Consider the following 17,895-nt stretch of genomic DNA (forward strand, 5'->3'; position numbering starts at 1 on the left):
ATTGTGACTTTATTTGTTGTAATTATTTGTCACGTAATGTGGCTTTACACTACCAGTCAAAAGTTTTCAATGTTTTCTAAAGAATTATCTTCTGCTCACCAAGCAAGCATTTACTTGATCCGAAATACAGCAAAAACAGTAATATTGTGAAATATTTAAGTGCTTTCTATTCTAAAATGTAATTTATTCCTATGATTTCAAAGCTAAGTTTTCAGCATCATTACTCTCAGTCTTCAGTGTTACATGATCCTTCAGATGTCATTCTAATATGCTGATTTGCTGTTCAAGAAACATTTTTTATTATTATTAGTATTTTTTTCTTTTTTTTTCCAGATCAGCATTGATATGAAGTAAAAAGTGTTTGTAACATTATACACTATACCATTTAAAAACTTGGAATCAATATAATTTATTTGCTTATTTAATTGTTCAGGAAAAAAAATATGTTCTTCTGAACTTCCTATTCTTCAAAGAAACCTGAAAAAATTCTACTCAGCTGTTTTCAACATAATAATAATAATAATAATAATAAATGTTTTTGGGCAGCAAACCAGAATATTAGAATGATTTCTGAAGGATCATGTGACTGGAGTAATGATGCTAAAAATTCAGCTTTGAAATCACAGGAATAAATTCGATTTTGAAATATATTTAAATAGAAATCAGTTATTTTAAATAATAAATATTTCAGAATTTTTGTATTTTTTCTTTACAATGTTTTGTATTTTATTCTGAGGCAGGCACAGGTTCCCATACAAATCAGTGATTAGAAATGGCAAAACCATACTGCACCTTTAATATACAGTATTCTTTATATACTACCATTCAAATGTTTAGGGTCAGGGTGGGCTTTTAATAAGAAATTACTTTATACTTTTATTCAGCAAGGAAACATTAAATTGATCAAAAGTGACAGTAAAGACTACTTTGTTATCAAAAAACTATTACAAAATTCTCTTATTTCTATTCATTAAAGAGTCCTTAAAATAGAAAGTAATAATAAGCAGCATATACTTCAACACTGACATTAATAAAAATTGCTTCTTTAGGACCGAATTTAGGATATTAGAATGATTTCTGAAGGATCATGTGACACTGAAGACTCCAGTATTTGGTGCTGAAAATCCAACTTTGCCATGACTGGAATAAATTCTATTTTAAAAGGGTCATCGGATGCTAAGTTTACTTTTACATGTTGTTTGAACATTAATGTGTGTTGGCAGTGTATGTACAAATCTACCCTATAATGATAAAAATCCATGCAGTGGTTTTTAATTAATCTGTAAAAATAATATCCCCTTTTTCAAATGGAGCCATTCTCAGATGCGGCGTCACACCGACAGATCACGCAAATCATTCATGATCCAGCTTCACTTACAGCGGAAGTGAGTATAAGGTTTTTTTTATGAATCTTTGCGATCGCCTTTCCAAATAACGTGTTAGTTAGCAAGTTTAGCGGCAGAACGCAGCTAAAGTAAACAGGCTTGTCACTCCACAGAGAGAAGAGAGGGGCGGGGCGAGCAGAGCTCATTAACATTTAAAGCAACCTCGACCAGAGCAGATTTTGGCAAGGTAAAAAAGGTGTTATTTACACTACCGTTGAGAAATTTTAACCAAAGCATGTTATAGACTTTTCATTAGGACCCAAAAGAATCATATCAACTTGTGGAAAATAGGCACTCGATGACCCCTTTAAAAATGTTCTTTAAAAAAGTAAATGGACACATTTTGCATATACATTTTTATATAGTGATTACTGTATATCTGTGAAGCCAGTTCACACCAAGAATGGGCAAAACGACATCTTTGTTTGCTTCATCTCCAGTAATGGAAAAAGCATAACAGGTTGCCATATGTTCATATTGACATTTGCACAGAAAGTATTTATCTCCATCAGTTCTTTTTCCAGTGTGCAATCTGGTATGAATTTTCCCTGTCCCTCAAAGTAGCTCTGTAGAATTTGGGTAAACCTCAGATTGCTTAAAATAAAAAAAGTTTGGAGAATAAATGCAGACTCTTTAGAAACTAGACAAGTCAGTGTCATGCTTTTCTCTTTGCCTGAGACCCGAGCTCATTGACGTCTTTTAAAAAAAGATTTTTTTCTTTGAATTAAGATAAGCTAATTGATTATAATCAATAAATCCAGAATGAACAGGATTTTCCTTAGCTTCTGAAGCAGGACATTGATAATACCAGATAAAAAGCCTTCATGTAGCTGTCGTTTAATTAAAGTAATCAGGTCAGTGGTTAAAAAAGGGTCAGTGCAAAGCAACTCGTCCGGAGCAAGAGGAACGTCAGGCTCAAATCACATTTTGAAGTTATTCTAAAATTAGTTAAAAGGATTACAGCCCTGTGAGAGCAATGCAATGAAACTGGTCTTTTTTATGTCTAAAAACAGCAGTTATATCGTCTTTTGAGATGTAATTTCAGCTTCGGGTCTGTGGTTAATCAAACTGAAGTCCCCCAAAACTGAGTTTATGGGAAGATCACGTGGATTCCATGAGTGAGTGAGTCAGAAAGGGCAATGGAAAATTGTAAATCAGAAAATGATGTGTGGCAAACATTTTTGGGAAAACATGTTAGTAATAACGGGGCTCTTTACAGCTTTCTGCCACGTACCCTTAAATTCTCTCCACCTGCGATAGCTGTTTTTTTTGTTTTTTCTTTATGCCACAAAGCAGCCTTCATCCTTGACTACATCCTTTACAACATTATACAAGTAAACGAGGATATGTTAGAACAGAAACCCTCTTTTGTCCGTCGCTTTAGATTAGCGTTTAAGGAAAAACGGAGACCAGCTCCACATAATGAATCAATATGGATTACAAGAAGTAGTCTGATTTTTCCAGGCAGGTCACATTTGACTCGCTTGCCTGGATGAAACGGAGATCTGCGTGTCAGATGTAACATGCGAACGGATGCCAGTGCTGTGGTCCGTGCAGGGAGGAAGGGAGGGAAGGGATGGGCTTTGGTCCTCTGTAGATGGCAATGTGGGTGCGTGGGTGCAGATGGAGTTCTCCAGCTCTTCCTGTGCCAGAGTATTAAAGCGCTCCACCACGCAGTGCGCCGTCAGACGAGCCTCCGGGTCATGATCCCAGCATTCTGTTATAGTCGCACACAAGAGCTGCATGCCCTAAAAGACCAGGCACAAAATTTGAAATTATAAACAGAAATGTCATTAACACCTTCTAATAAGCTTGGTAATATAATAGTGGTATATATATATATAAAATATATATTATATATATATATACACACACACGTGAATGCATATGAAGCGCCAAACAGGAAATAATTCTATAAAATCTGAAATATTTAATAGTAAATACTAAATAATATATATGAATATATTATTAGAAATCAGAATATATAGTTATAAATCTGACTGTATAAATGTAGATCCAAATATATAGTTATAAGTCTTAATATCTAGATACAAATTGTAATATAAAAATGTAAATCATGAGTATATAGAGGTAAATTTGAATATATAGTTTTAAGTGTGAATATATGAGTAAACTGTGAATATGTACGTATAATTTTGAATATATACATAAAAATTGTAATATATGCATATAAGTATATACAGATAAAAAACATATATGAATGCAAATCTGAAAATGAATGAAAATATAGTTGTAAATTTTAATATATAAATTTAAGGTGAATGTAGTCATTATTCTGACCATATATATATATATATAAATATAAATTATTGAACATTCATAAAATACAAACATGAGTATACATAAAATCTATTGAGAAGATATATATTGTTAACGTAATTAATGTATTTATATAAAATAACATAATTGAATATATAATTTAATAATAATTAATATATATTTTTGCAATATAATATAATGGGTATATATTGACATCTCAAATTATATATTTATATATTTATATATATTTATATTTATTTATATATAGATATATATTTTTAACGTAATATTTCTACAATATAATTTATATAATATAATTGAATATATATATATATATATATATATATATATATATATTCATCATGTAAGATATAACATTCATAGAACAAAAACACATAATATTTAATATATTTTTTATAGATGGTTAGATAGACAGACAGTCAGACTGATAGATATAGATATGTAATATTGAACATTCATAGAACAAAAACAGGGGTACACGAGTAGACATTAAAATTATTGAGAAGATATACATTTATAACATTTTATATATTTATATTATATAATACATAATTGAATATATTAAATAATACTTAATAAATGTATATAATATACATGTTTTATTTGGTATATATTAAAATCTTAAAAGATTAATTTATTTACAGGTATGTGTGTCTGTGTGTGTGTGTGTGTATATATATATATATATATATATATAAAAGGTATATACATTAAAAAAGATATTTGTGTGTATATATATTAAACATTTAAGAAATTAATTTATTTTTTCAATTTTATTACAAATAAATTAAAATGACAAATATTAATAAAAAATGTTTTTTTAAAGTGTACATATTCAATAAAAGCCTTTTATTATAAATATACAAATAGATGTGCATATTTAAAATGTAAAATTTCAAAATAAATTTGATGTATACCCTTACTTTTTGTGTGTTATATGAATATAATTGTACCCACTGGATGTGTTGTCCAGCTCACTGGAATATCTGGTCGTCCTCTGTCTCTTAACACCAGGTCTCTCATGCTGTCTACACAAGGTTGCTCACACACCTTGGAGCCAAATGGGGGTTCGTAACTTTTTACCTCTGTTAAAAAGAAAACAAATATACTTAAATTCTTACAGCGTCTTTCAGGCATATCTTCATCGTGAGCTTCACTTGCCTCCTATGACGTCACACCTAGAGACCATTTCCCATAGCACCAGGGCCATGGAGTAGATATCAATCTGTTTAAAAGACTCCAAGTCTTCTAGATTCACCCTGGACTCCAGAACTTCAGGGGCCATGTAGCGTGCTGTCCCCACCTACAGGACACAGACCATGTGATTTAAATCAGACAGCTTCACTAAATTGAATTACCAATGGTTTCATGTGATTGTATCTGTGACCTTAATAAATCATTCTCAGAGCTTTTATGTTACACTTAAAAAAGCTTAAAGAAATGATCACTGTGCCCAAAGCAGTTCTGCCCACTCAGATGATACATTTAGAAATCATTTGGTTATGGAATGGTTGTTTTTTTGTGTGTACAACAAATGCAGCATTTGAAGTCGTTTAGAGCTGCCTACGCAGGCATCATACGGGCGTTCTTGGCGACTACACTGTCTTCCAGCATTCCTCATTTTGGACAAATTTTAGACACTATTGAAATCTGTTTCCCAGGCACTATTTATGTTGTACATAGTTGCTGCCTACGTACAGCATTATAAATAGGCCAAAAAAATCCAAGATGGCAGATAGTCACTCAGAAGTCACTCAAGTCAGTAACAATTTAAACAATGTTTTATTTCTTAACTTATGTTCAGCTATTCGATTTAATGGTTAACTTTGAACTTGTTTTGAATTTTTCAGATCATCAATCATCAAAGCTCTGTAAATATTGGTCACAGACACAGAGATTTAATTAAAATTTCACAGCTGATTACGCACTAAAAACTCCCACAGGTCATGTTTTCATGACATTGTAAGTTCTATTTTGACATGACATAAAGTGGTTATACAGTTGAGGACATACGTTTATTTGCAGAATCTGAAAAATGTTAATAATTTACCAAAATAAGAGGGATCATACAAAATGCATGTTAGTTTTTATTTAGTACTGACCTGAATAAGATATTTCACATAAAAGACATTCACATATAGTCCACAAGAGAAAATAATAGCTGGATTTATAAAAATGACCCCGTTAAAAAGTTTACATGCACTTGATTCTTAATACGTTGTTGTTACCTGAGTAATCCACAGTTGTGTTTTTTTGTTTAGTGATAGTTGTTCATGAGTCCCTTGTTTGTCCTGAACTGTTAAACAGCCCGCTATTCTTCAGAAAAATCCTTCCCCTGGTGAAAAAAACAGCATATGCTGGTAGGTATATTTTGATGCTGGTTTAAGCTGGTCCTTTGCTGGTTTATGTTGGTCCTTAGCTGGTTTAAACTGGTCCTTTGCTGGTTTTTGCTGGTCATGTTGCTGGTCAAGGACCAGCGTAAACCAGCAAAGGACCAGCTTAAACCAGCATCAAAACCTACCTAACCAGCATCCCAGCATCAAAACATACCTACCAGCATATGCTGTTTTTTTCACCAGGGTCAGGTTCCACAAATTTGTTTTTTCAGCATTTAACAATAACTGTATGATTTTGAGATCCATCTTTTCACACTGAGGTCAACTGAGGGACTCATATGCAACTATTACAGAAGGTTCAAACGCTCACTGATGCCTCAGAAAGAAAAACAATGCATTAAGAGCTGGGGGTGAAAACTTTTGAACAGAATGAAGATGTGTACATTTTTCTTATTTTGCCTAAATATAATATTTTCATAGCTACAGAAGATACTTACATGTTTCCCAGAAGACAAAATAAGTTAAATTGACCCTGATCTTCAAATTCCAAAAGTTTTCACCCCCCAGCTCTTAATGCATTGTTTTTCCTTCTGGAGCATCAGTGAACGTTTGAACCTTCTGTAATAGTTGCATATGAGTCCCTCAGTTGTCCTAAGTGTGAAAAGATGGATCTAAAAATCATACAGTCATTGTTGGAAAGAGTTCAAATACACAAAAATGCTGAAAAACCAAAGAATTTATGTGACCTGAAGGATTTTTTTGAAGAACAATGGGCAGTTTAACTGATTAGGACAAACAAGAGACTCAACAACTTTCACTAAACAAATAAAAAATAAACAACTGTGGATCTCTTGTTGACTACATGTAAATGTATTGTATGTGAAATATCTTATTCATGTCAGTACTAAATAAAAAATAACATACTTTTTGTATGATCCATCTTATTTTGGGTGTATGTAAACTTTTGACCTCAACTGTATCTAAGTGTGTGAGTTGTTTACTTACTTTTTTTAAATTAGTCTTCCCATTAATGCCATTATATTGTTCATTCAGACTAATTCGCGGATGCTGAACTCACACAAACACAATTTATCACATGATCCAATCATATCGCAATGGAGGCGTTGCCTCGTCTCTCGTGACTTTCCCCCATTCAATCTCAATTACCCCCCACCAAAACAGTCAATTTTTTGCCCTTCCTTTCTTACCTGTCCACTGTTAGCAAAGTCATCTACGGTGAGCGAGAGGTCGAGTCGCAGAGCCAGTCCGAAATCGCAGAGCGCACACTCACTGTGGTTCTTCAACACAATGTTGCTGCTCTTCAGATCTCTATGTGCGATGGGCACTTTTGGTATGCCGCAGGGCGTCGTGTCGCTGTGCAGGTGCGCCAGGCCTCTCGCCACAGAGCCTGCCAGTGAACACAGCTCGGTCCATGTAAGGATATGACCAGCCAGAAATTCCTGAAGGTTTCCCATGTTATAATAAGCCATAATGAGCCAATATTGCCTCTGGGGGGAAGCAGCAGTACCGCCCCTCTCCTCAGCAGTCAGGAACTGCACTATATTCTCATGTTTTAAATTGGCATCAGAGAATATTGCTCTTTCGTTACACCATGAGGAATACTCCACCGCCGGGAAGATCTTCACAGCCACAGTTTCGTACTGCCCACCCTCATTGTGACTGAGCCTTGCACGCCATACCTCTGCGAAGCGTCCCTTACCCACCAGCGCCTCCAGCTGGATGGGCAGCTGCTCTGTGTTGTGGTTTAGGTTATTGGCACAAGTCGATGAGATTTCCGAATTGACGTCATCGCTGAGGGACGGCAGCTTGCCGCGGTAATCGCTGCCATTTACTTGGCCCTCAGCTGGATCTAGAGACTGGTAGTGGGTCCGTCGTGGCCCCCAGTCTTTGGGTTTCTTGCCAGGCTGACGTGTGCGGTACAGGTAAAAAGCCATGGTAGCAATGACAGCTATCAGCAGGGGTGGAACCAGGCTTATGACTACTACTGGAATGACGTCTTTGGACTTCAGCTTTGAGAATCCTGGGAAACAAGAGGGAATTGATTATATTAGCACACATGGACTCGGTTCCAGACCTCAGAGAAGTGCCTTGCTATAAAGGCAGATGCTTTCTAAGGGAGCATAGAATTTAGTCAAAATAAAGTATTTTAAAAGGCAGCATAATTCTACCTGATCTCAAGATGCAAACATAACTGTGTGAACTTTTTTGGCAAGATGCGAAATATGTACCGTCATGTACGTTTCGTGACATATTCGATGTGAAATGTCCACTGAGTGGTGCTAAAAGAGTGTTTGTTTTTTTCCCGGAACAGATTAACTTATATGGTACGCTTTATGTGTTGATTTTGTATGTGTCACCGCAGTTCTGACTTGAAATGTCCATTGAGTGGCGCTATAAATCTATTTTACATATCTATTTTACATATTATAAAGTATTTACAAGGCAGCGTAATCCTACCTGTTCTCATGACGAAAACATACCAGTGGAAACTTTTTCGCGAGACGTGAAATATGTACCAATAAGTACAGATCACTGCAGTATCCAATAGAAATGAACACTAGAAGTGGTAAAACCACAAGCACTTGTAATCGTTTTCATACACAGTTATGATTAACGCTATGTATGTTTTGCTTTCCGGATGTAACACACTTTCACACGGTAGCTCAGTCAGCACAGAACAGACTTAGGATGTGGAATCCTTGGGTACGAATCCTGTTAAAAACATGACTCCCGATGAAAGAGCTGAAAGATGGGAAATCGAAAAACAAGCTAAAACAGCATGCTTGCAATTGTGTTTTTACATCACATTCACTTTTATTCATACGTAGGTGTGGCGCAGATGGTTTGTTATTTTAAAACGTCACGGAGCATTAGAGTTATAGCACCACTCAACGGACATTTCATGTCAGAACTGTGGATACACGTACAAAGCCAACGTCACATAAAACGTACCATATGTACGTTCATCTGTCCGGGGGGAAAAAACCCACTCTTTTCGCCCCACTCAGTGAACATTTCACATCGAATTTGTCACAAAACGTACCTGACGGTACGTATTTCGCGACTTGCGAAAAAGTTCCCACAGGTACGTTTTCATCATGAGATCAGGTTGGCATAATCATAATAATTCACCTTTAACAACTTAAAATACTGCCTACATAAACTAGGAAGCTCACAAGTTTTTAGAACACAGCAATGGTTTTGAATTCCAAAGCAATGTTTTGAAAAACAGAAATATTAGCAGTGTTGAAACATTCAAATGAACACACCGTTGGCTCCTTTGTCGAAGATGAGTCTATCATTGCACTCATGGTCTCCAATACACCCGCAGATGAAGAGCAGGCCATCTTCAGAGGGTTGAGGTGTCATCAAACACTCTTTGGAAGAGTAGTTTGCCAGCATTATATTCTCCAGCATATCCTGAGGGTTATAACACAGCGTCCGCACACTCACACTCACATTGTCCTTTTTCCTATAAGAAAAAATGCCAGAAAAAGCCCTTCAGTTGTTAAAAAAGTGACCTGAATCTTCAGAAAGATAAACACAGGCTCAAGGGGGAAAAAAAGTTGGCTTATGTTTCTCTGATGAAATCTAGAATAAAATGTAACCAGGGAATCCCTGCTCAGAGGTGTACTTTGTTCTTTGTGCCAGAGTCTAAACTTTCCTGAGGGTTATAAATGTGTTTGCTGTTTATCCTGAATTAGGGGAGTCTTTGTTTGACCCCTCAGACACAGCTTGCTTCTACTGCAGTCACTCAAAGTTCACTTCGATTGGCTTCCCTGAGAAGCTGTTCATAGACTGAGCAGGATGGAACTGGCTTACAAGGAAATCTTTTGAAAAGCAACCCATATTACACCACAGATCCCAACCGCTGTAAGGCAGCTAAGTCCTTATTCAGTGAGACAGTATTGAAATGTATTGCCATTTCAGTGGCAAAATATTTCATCAAGATAATGGTACTCACATGTGGATTCTTACGTTAATGAACACCATACTGAAATATTCTTGAGAGAGTTTCCTGTGCTATTTATTCAGTTGTGCAGCGCAAAACGGAAAGCATGTCAGTTCAGTTTTGTTCTTTACGGGGAATCAAAACATCTAGTGCAACCAGTTAAGTCTGATTCCTGAAAAAATGACTCTAATGAGTCAGTTCTTTTTGTGAATCAAACAAATACAGACTGATATTCTTTCTAATGAATCAAAAAAATCTAACACAACCAGTGAAGTCTGACTGCCAAACAAAATAAATGACTCTAATGAGCTGGATCTTTTTAGTGAATCATATAAATATGGACTGAGATTCTTTCTAATGAATCAAAAACATCTAGCACAACCAGTGAAGTCTGGCTACTGAACAAAATAAATGATTCTAATGAGTTGGTTCTTTTAGTGAATCAAGCAAATACAGATTGAGATTCTTTTTAATGAATCAAAAACTTTAGCACAACCTGTGAAGTCTTGTTATCGAACAAAATAAATGACTCTAATGAGTTGGTTCTTTTTAATGAATTAAACAAATACAGACTGATATTCTTTCTAATGAATCAGAAACATCTAGCACAACCACTGAAGTCTGACTAATGAACAAAATAAATGAGTCTAATGAGGTAATTCTTTTTAGTGAATCAAATAAATACAGAATGAGATTCTTTCTAATGAAATAAAAACATCCAGCACAGCGAGTGAAGTCTGACTACCAAACAAAATAAAGGACTCTAAAGAGCTGGTTCCTGGTTCATTTTAGTGATGAAGTGGAGATTCTTTCTAATGAATAAAAAGCTCTAGCACAACCAGCGAAGTTTGACTAAAAAACAAAATAAAGGACTCTAATGAGTTGGTTCTTTTAGTGAATCAAACAAATACAGACTGAGATTCTTTCTAATGAATCAAAAACATCTAACACAACCTGTGAAGTCTGACTGTACTGAACAAAATAAATGACTCTAATGTGCTGGTTCTTTTTAGTGAATCAAACAAATACAGACTGAGATTCTTTCTAATGAATCAAAAACTCTAGCACAACCAGCGAAGTCTGACTAAAAAAACAAAATAAATGACTCTAATATACTGGTTCTTTTTAGTGAATCAAAGAAATACAGAATGAGATTCTTTCTAATGAATCAAAAACATCTAACACAACCTGTGAAGTCTGACTATACTGAACAAAATAAATTACTCTAATGTGCTGGTTCTTTTTAGTGAATCAAACGAATACAGAATGAGATTCTTTCTAATGAATCAAAAGCTCTAGCACAACCAGCAAAGTTTGACTAAAAAACAAAATAAAGGACTCTAATGAGTTGGTTCTTTTAGTGAATCAAATAAATAAATACATACTGAGATTCTTTCTAATGAATCAAAAACATCTAACACAACCTGTGAAGTCTGACTGTACTCAACAAAATAAATGACTCTAATGTACTGGTTCTTTTTAGTGAATCAAACAAATACAGACTAAGATTCTTTCTAATGAATCAAAAACTCTAGCACAACCAGTGAACTCCAACTACTGATTAAAATAAATGACTCTAATGGACCGGTCCTTTTTAGTGAATCAAACACATGCAGCTTACAATTAATTAACTACTAACTAACTTACAACTAATTAAATCAGTGCAGTTACTGAGTGTTCATATGACACATTATACATTTGGTCAGTATAGTACTATATACAGTATAAATGAATACTGTACATGAATGACATATGTTGTTACCACATCTTTTATTGTTTTTAATACTATATTAGGCATTTACGCTGCCTCTAAAAGACTATTATTGAAATGATCAGAAATTCTGCAAATATTTTATGCTAAGTATGTGAGAACAGGGAATATTTGTGTATTCAACCAGAGAACAGAGTTCATACTATCAAGATCAATTTTTAACTTCAAATTTAGCCATTGACTTACCATATTGCAACACACACTTCTTCAGCCAAAGTACAGTAAGAGGTCAGACTGCAGTTGCTCATGCAGACATTGTCTTCACATACAGGACTTGAGTGGTCACACCATTTACAGAGGTTGGTCTTTATAAGGGTGAAACTCTGTGCCCGCAACACTGCAATAAAGACAGACAATAAGATTTCATAATTTATACAGTACAAAAATACTAGGCATTTAGGTCGATCTGTCAAATTTTCTTAACTGTAATTAAAGATTGTGTGTAGTTGACAAATAACACAGAAGAATGTTTTTTTTTTTAAAGAATACAAATATCATTCATTGCAGTCTCTCATTTAATATACTTAATATAATAATAAAGGCTATGAAAGTGCATAGTAACTGCAAGTAAGATATATGACCATAATTTAAAAAGATAATAAAAATAATAAATTAGGCTCAAACTCAAACAGAAATATGTCTGTGATGGCCTTGGGACTCTTAAGGGAAAAAAATTTGTTGCTTAAAAGCACAAATAACTAAAGAGTGCAGTAAAAGCAGTCAAAATGGTTTAATGATGAAACTGATTGCAATACAAAGTTATAAGAATGGAAGCTGTATAGACAGCTGCAATCAAGACAGTATTTAGGAGCAAATCTTTGAGCTACGTGACCCATCTGGAGTTCATAAATCTCTAATTGGATTTGGATGAATGTCGTATATGGCCTGGTGTGTGTATTTGTGTGCTGGGGTGTATTTGGTTTGGTGCACACATCACTGAAAGCATGTGTATTCATGAGAGTGTCAGGAGTTCCTGTGGTTAAGTGGGATAAGCCTGAATTCCTTCCCACGCACACTGTCTCCTCTGTCCTGATACTACCACATCATGACAATATTAATTGTTTATTAAAAGCAGATGAGGGGTGGGAGCCATTTTGCTGAAGGAGTGCAGCGCCCTTACAGTAAACAGTATTAAAGGAAAGAGCAACGATATTTGACACAGACTTCCAGATGTCCGCTGATGCCAACCATCAAAATATACAACAGAGAGAGAGAGAGAGAGAGAGAGAGAGGGAGGGACATGAGGGGAGAAAGAGACAACAGAGAAAGAGAGAAAAACTGAAGAAGAAGAAGAAAAAAACTTCAGGCTAAGCACAAAAGCCCCCGTTCTATAAACTTTAAAGTAATTAAACTCTGCAGCAACCGCTCCAGAAATAAATTGAAGCCAGGAGTGCTCATACTGGCCAAGTTTGAAGCACAACCCCTCAGTGCTTATGGGAAAACCAATAGCTGTGTGCTTACAAGAGATGCTGGCCTGCAATTATTTGGTTTGCACTCAAGCAAGTTTCCCCTCTTGTTCTCTATTTGTGATTCATAAGTATGATTATAAAAATCTTATGCCAGGCAATTTTTTTATATTTGGGATTTTTTCAAGTACTACCTTCAGGGGTGTTTTTAAAACACTAAATAGTAGTGTATACATATGCATACAGCTACATATACATATATGTGACCCTGGACCCCAAAACCAGTCTTAAGTAGCACGCGTATATTTGTAGCAATACCCAACAATACATTGTATAGGTAAAAATCAATTTTTCTTTTATGCCAAAAATCATTAGGAAATTAAGTAAATATCATGTTCCATGAAGATATTTTGTAAATTTCCTACCGTAAATATATCAAAAATAATTTTTGATTAGTAATATGCATTGCTAAGAACTTCATTTGGACAACTTTAAAGGCGATTTTCTCAATATTTTTATTTATTTTTTATTTTTTGCACCCTCAGATTTCAGATTTTCAAAAAGTTGTATCTCTGCCAAATATTGTCCTGTAGAGAGCTTTCAAAAAATTGACCCTTATGACAGGTTTTGTGGTCTAGGGTCATATATAATCACATATATATAAGTTTGTGATCCATACAATTTTTAATATTTTTTAAAGAAAACTTTTCTGCTCAACAAGGCTGCGTTTATTGATTAAAAATACAGAAAAAACAGTAATAATGTGAAATATTATTGCAATTTAAAATAGTGGTTTTCTATTTAAATATTTTTTATAAAAGAATTTATTTCTGCAATGCAAAGCTGAATTTTCAGCATCATTACACCAGTCTTCAGTGTCGCATGATCCTTCAGAAATCATTCTAATATGCTGATTTATTATCAATGTTGGAAACAGTTGTGCTGCTTCATTTTGGAACCTGTGATACTTTTTTCAGGATTCTTTGATGAATAAAATATTAAAAAGAACAGCATTTATTCAAAATAGAAATCCTTTCTAACAATATACACTACCGTTCAAATTTTGAAGTCAGTTCATTTTTCTTTCTTTATTTATTTGAAAGAAAATAATACTTTTATTCATTAAGGATATGTTAAATAGATCAAAAGTGATAGTAAAGACTTATATTGTTAGAAAAATGTTTTATTTTGAATAAATACTTTTCTTTTTAACTTTTTATTTATTCAAGGGTCCTGAAAAATATTAAGCAGCACAACTAATTCCAGCATTGATAATAAATCAGCATATTACAATGATTTCTGAAGGGTCATGTGACACTGATGAAAATTCAGCTTTGCATCACAGAAATAAATTATATTTTAAAGTATATTTAAATATAAAACTTATTTTAAACTGCAATAATATTGCATATTATTACTTTTTTCTTATATATATATATATATATATATATATAGCAATACAACAAAAAATAAGTTTGTGTTTTAAATGACAAAACAGTAGGTCTGCTGTTCAAGATGTTCAAATAACTGGCTTAAACATCCACTAAAATGACTACATATATATATATATATATATATTGAGTCTCCTTTCATATACCTTTACATGCCATAAAGCATTTTCGGGGGCCCCAGTATGCAATAATCAAACTATCCCACTGGGTGGCAGATTTCCAAGTTTTTCCAATTCCTTTTAAACTCAGCTTGATCCCTGAAAGCATTTCCTGATATTAAATGAATAACAGTACAGTGAATGCAGCACTGGCATAACTGTCGTATTCATGACAAACAGATGTCTTCAGAAGTTGTTTTTTTTTAGTGTCGACTGTGGCTCACACACACTCCATGAGTGCCGTTTCGATGTTAAGGAGGGTGAAGGGCCTGTCCCCATTATTCACTGATAAGAGATGCAATCTCTCCTCATTGCCAGTGAAATGTTCTGTTATCTCACGCCAAATAATAAGAATCAACCATTTATCATCATTGAAAACAAGATGCCTCTCCTCCACGAGTACCATGCAAACCCATGCCCACTAAGAACAACTTCTTGGACTCCAGACAAACAAAGGAGAAAAGGAGTGTCTGTGTCCACTGAGAGGTCACTGGGGTTGGGTAAGGCCCTGTCAGCATCACACCCTCTGTTTATGTCATTACAATATTGCCATTGTGGACAATCATGATGACAAAGCAGAGAGATGCATCAAGGGATCCTAGATGGTTGTCTCCGTATTTTTATGTACAGCGTCTCTGTGTGGTCACATTCGCACACACTGACACTAGTGACCTCTCTATATTTTTCAGAGACGTTTCAGGCAACAGATGGGAAATGATAAGTGAGACTAAGAGGTGATGGTTCTCTTCTCTCCGCCCACATGGTAATATTTCATAATTGCTGTTGTAAGTGGAGCTACTCTATACACACCCAAACCGTTTAAGGAGGCCCCTGCTGTGCAAAGATCATTTGGATTCTTAAGTTTTGGTTTCCTTGTTGGAACTTTCCTAGCATTGTGTTGTTTTCATGCGGTCACAGTGTGTGGCATCTTTTATGCCCATTGGGATTCTGTTTTTGATTAAAAAAGTTTTTTGCTGTACAGTATCACACAACAGTCATGTAAGTGGATCTAATTTAGTACAGTTTTCCATCTTACTTTTAAGTGCTGTTCTGAAAAGGTTTTCACTGATCTCAAACTGCTGTTTATACTGTACTGTGATTCTTAGATGGCCTTTTTTTTTAACATCACAGGAAATATGATGAACATATAGCATTTTGTATTTTAGACTTCTCTTTGATTTTGTAACCTTAGGTATTATGTTTCAACTTTTTAAAATATTTTTACTATACAGATATGACCATTATTTCATATTTTCATTTTAGTAGGAATCATAACAAGTACTAATAGGGTATTAATATTTAATATTAATATGTATTCCAGAAGTCTACATTGTTAAAATAAAGGTTCCAAAAGTGTTTATTTCCCTAAATACTGACGCAAAAGAATCATTCTGTGTTCCCCAAAGAACCTTTCAGTAAACAGTTCTATAAAAGAACATTTTCTATTCATGTGACGTTTTAAACATTTTAAAATTCTAAAGAGATTTTTTTATTGTAAAGAACTTTTGTAGAATGGAAAGTTTCCTTGTATTTTAAAAATTACTTACACTTTGTGCAAATTATATCTTTTTCTGCTTAAAGATAATAAACATTTAACCTTTTATTTTACTTCTTATGTTACTAATGCATCAGTTGAACCCTTATAAAAACAAATGTGTGCAAAATCAAAATTTATGACCCTGTACCACAGAACCAGTTGTAAGTAGCATGGGTATATTTGTAGCAATAGCCAACAATACATTGTATGGGTCAAAATTATTAGGATATTAAGTAAATATCATGTTCCATATGATATTTTGTACATTTCCTACGATAAATAATAATATGCATTGCTAAGAACTTCACTGGACAAATTTAAAGGCAATTTTCTCAATATTTAGATTTTTTTTGCACCCTCAGATTCCAGATTTTCAAATAGTTGTATTTCTGCCAAATATTGTCCTATTCTAACAAACCATACATCAATGGAAAGCTCCAGCAGATGTAGAAATCCCAACTTTTAAAAAAAAAAATAACCCTTATGACTGATTTTGTGGTTCAGGATCACATTTGTGGATGATGCTTTAACTCACGCTATTCAATCAAACTGTAAAACTGTATTAGTAAATCAAACACACTTGAACTTTAATATACGGCGATTTACTGTATTTGCAGTATCTCAGAAAGCCAAAAGTACTATTTTCATGCGATGCCATGGAAGTCATTATAATTGTCAACACAAGCATCTTATTTTAAACTGTTTAACCAAGATGTTGAACCCATTTTATGGTAATCCATATCTGTTCCAGAGTGGAGAATAATCGGTTTCTGTCGCGTTTAATTATATTAGATGTCAAAAAAGTTTCACACACAAACTCAAAAGACAAAAAAGACAAAGCTCGGATGCGTGGAGCCTCCAGACAATGAAAGCATCGAGAGAAGTGAAGATCTACTCACGACAGAAACACAGAAGAACAGATGTTAGAGCCAACAAACTGCAGCCTCCGCGCCCCATTATATCTCACAGTCCGAAGATCCCAAACGCGTTGAAACGATGCCGTTATTTTCTTTATCTGCTCGTGTCAAAGACGCAGATAAGCTCATCTGTGAGAGAGTTCAGGACTGTTATGTGTGTGTGACTGAGTTCCGTGTAGGCGGATCCAGATGTTTTTAATCCAGATGTGAGTGAGAGCGGATCCGCCCAGGAACTCACATTTATCAATGCACGATTCACAATGTATACAGAGGGAACAATGAACTACAGTCCAGTTTATAGTGAATAGTAGAAATCTTCGAGCAATCTATCAGCAATTTTGGTCTGTGTTCTTTTTTCCCCTTTTCTTTCTTTCTTATAATAATAAAAATAACAATAACAACAACAATAATAACAGGCCTAATTTAAACAGAGGACAAATATTAAAAAAGTGACAGATTAAGCACTTTTGCTCTGACGCTACAACTCCTCTAATGTAGGCTAAATATATTCAAATATAATTTCAGTATGTGTTGAAACTTTTAAATAGTTAGGAAATGCTTGAACTATGCTTGAACTGTTGGGAAATAATCAGCAGAAATTATTCTAATAACCAGTGTTGGGGTAACGTGCACAAGTAATGACTTTTTTTCAGGTAGCCT

General features: G+C 34.4%; 1 protein-coding gene across 1 annotated transcript; it reads right to left on the reverse strand.

The window, feature by feature from the left end:
• Window positions 1-6: 6 nt before the first annotated feature.
• Window positions 7-17,398, reverse strand: tgfbr2l (transforming growth factor beta receptor-like). The gene is made up of 7 exons (XM_051118849.1): window positions 17,218-17,398; window positions 11,953-12,103; window positions 9,313-9,515; window positions 7,231-8,063; window positions 4,848-4,989; window positions 4,644-4,771; window positions 7-3,133 (listed from the first exon to the last, which is right to left on the reverse strand). The coding sequence occupies exons 1-7, from the start codon at window positions 17,273-17,275 to the stop codon at window positions 2,855-2,857; spliced, it is 1,794 nt and encodes a 597-aa protein (XP_050974806.1). The 5' UTR covers window positions 17,276-17,398; the 3' UTR covers window positions 7-2,854.
• Window positions 17,399-17,895: the final 497 nt, after the last annotated feature.

This window comes from Labeo rohita, chromosome 9, assembly GCF_022985175.1.
Source record: "Labeo rohita strain BAU-BD-2019 chromosome 9, IGBB_LRoh.1.0, whole genome shotgun sequence".
NCBI lineage: Eukaryota > Metazoa > Chordata > Actinopteri > Cypriniformes > Cyprinidae > Labeo > Labeo rohita.

Bases quoted from the DNA above. Each gene is read 5' to 3' on its own strand.
- tgfbr2l (XM_051118849.1), bottom strand. From the start codon at position 17,275: ATGGGGCGCGGAGGCTGCAGTTTGTTGGCTCTAACATCTGTTCTTCTG. The intron at 12,104-17,217 runs GTGAGTAGATCT...TCTTTATTGCAG, and splicing joins TGTTCTTCTGTGTTTCTGTC to TGTTGCGGGCACAGAGTTTC. The intron at 9,516-11,952 runs GTAAGTCAATGG...TTTTTCTTATAG, and splicing joins GAAGTGTGTGTTGCAATATG to GAAAAAGGACAATGTGAGTG.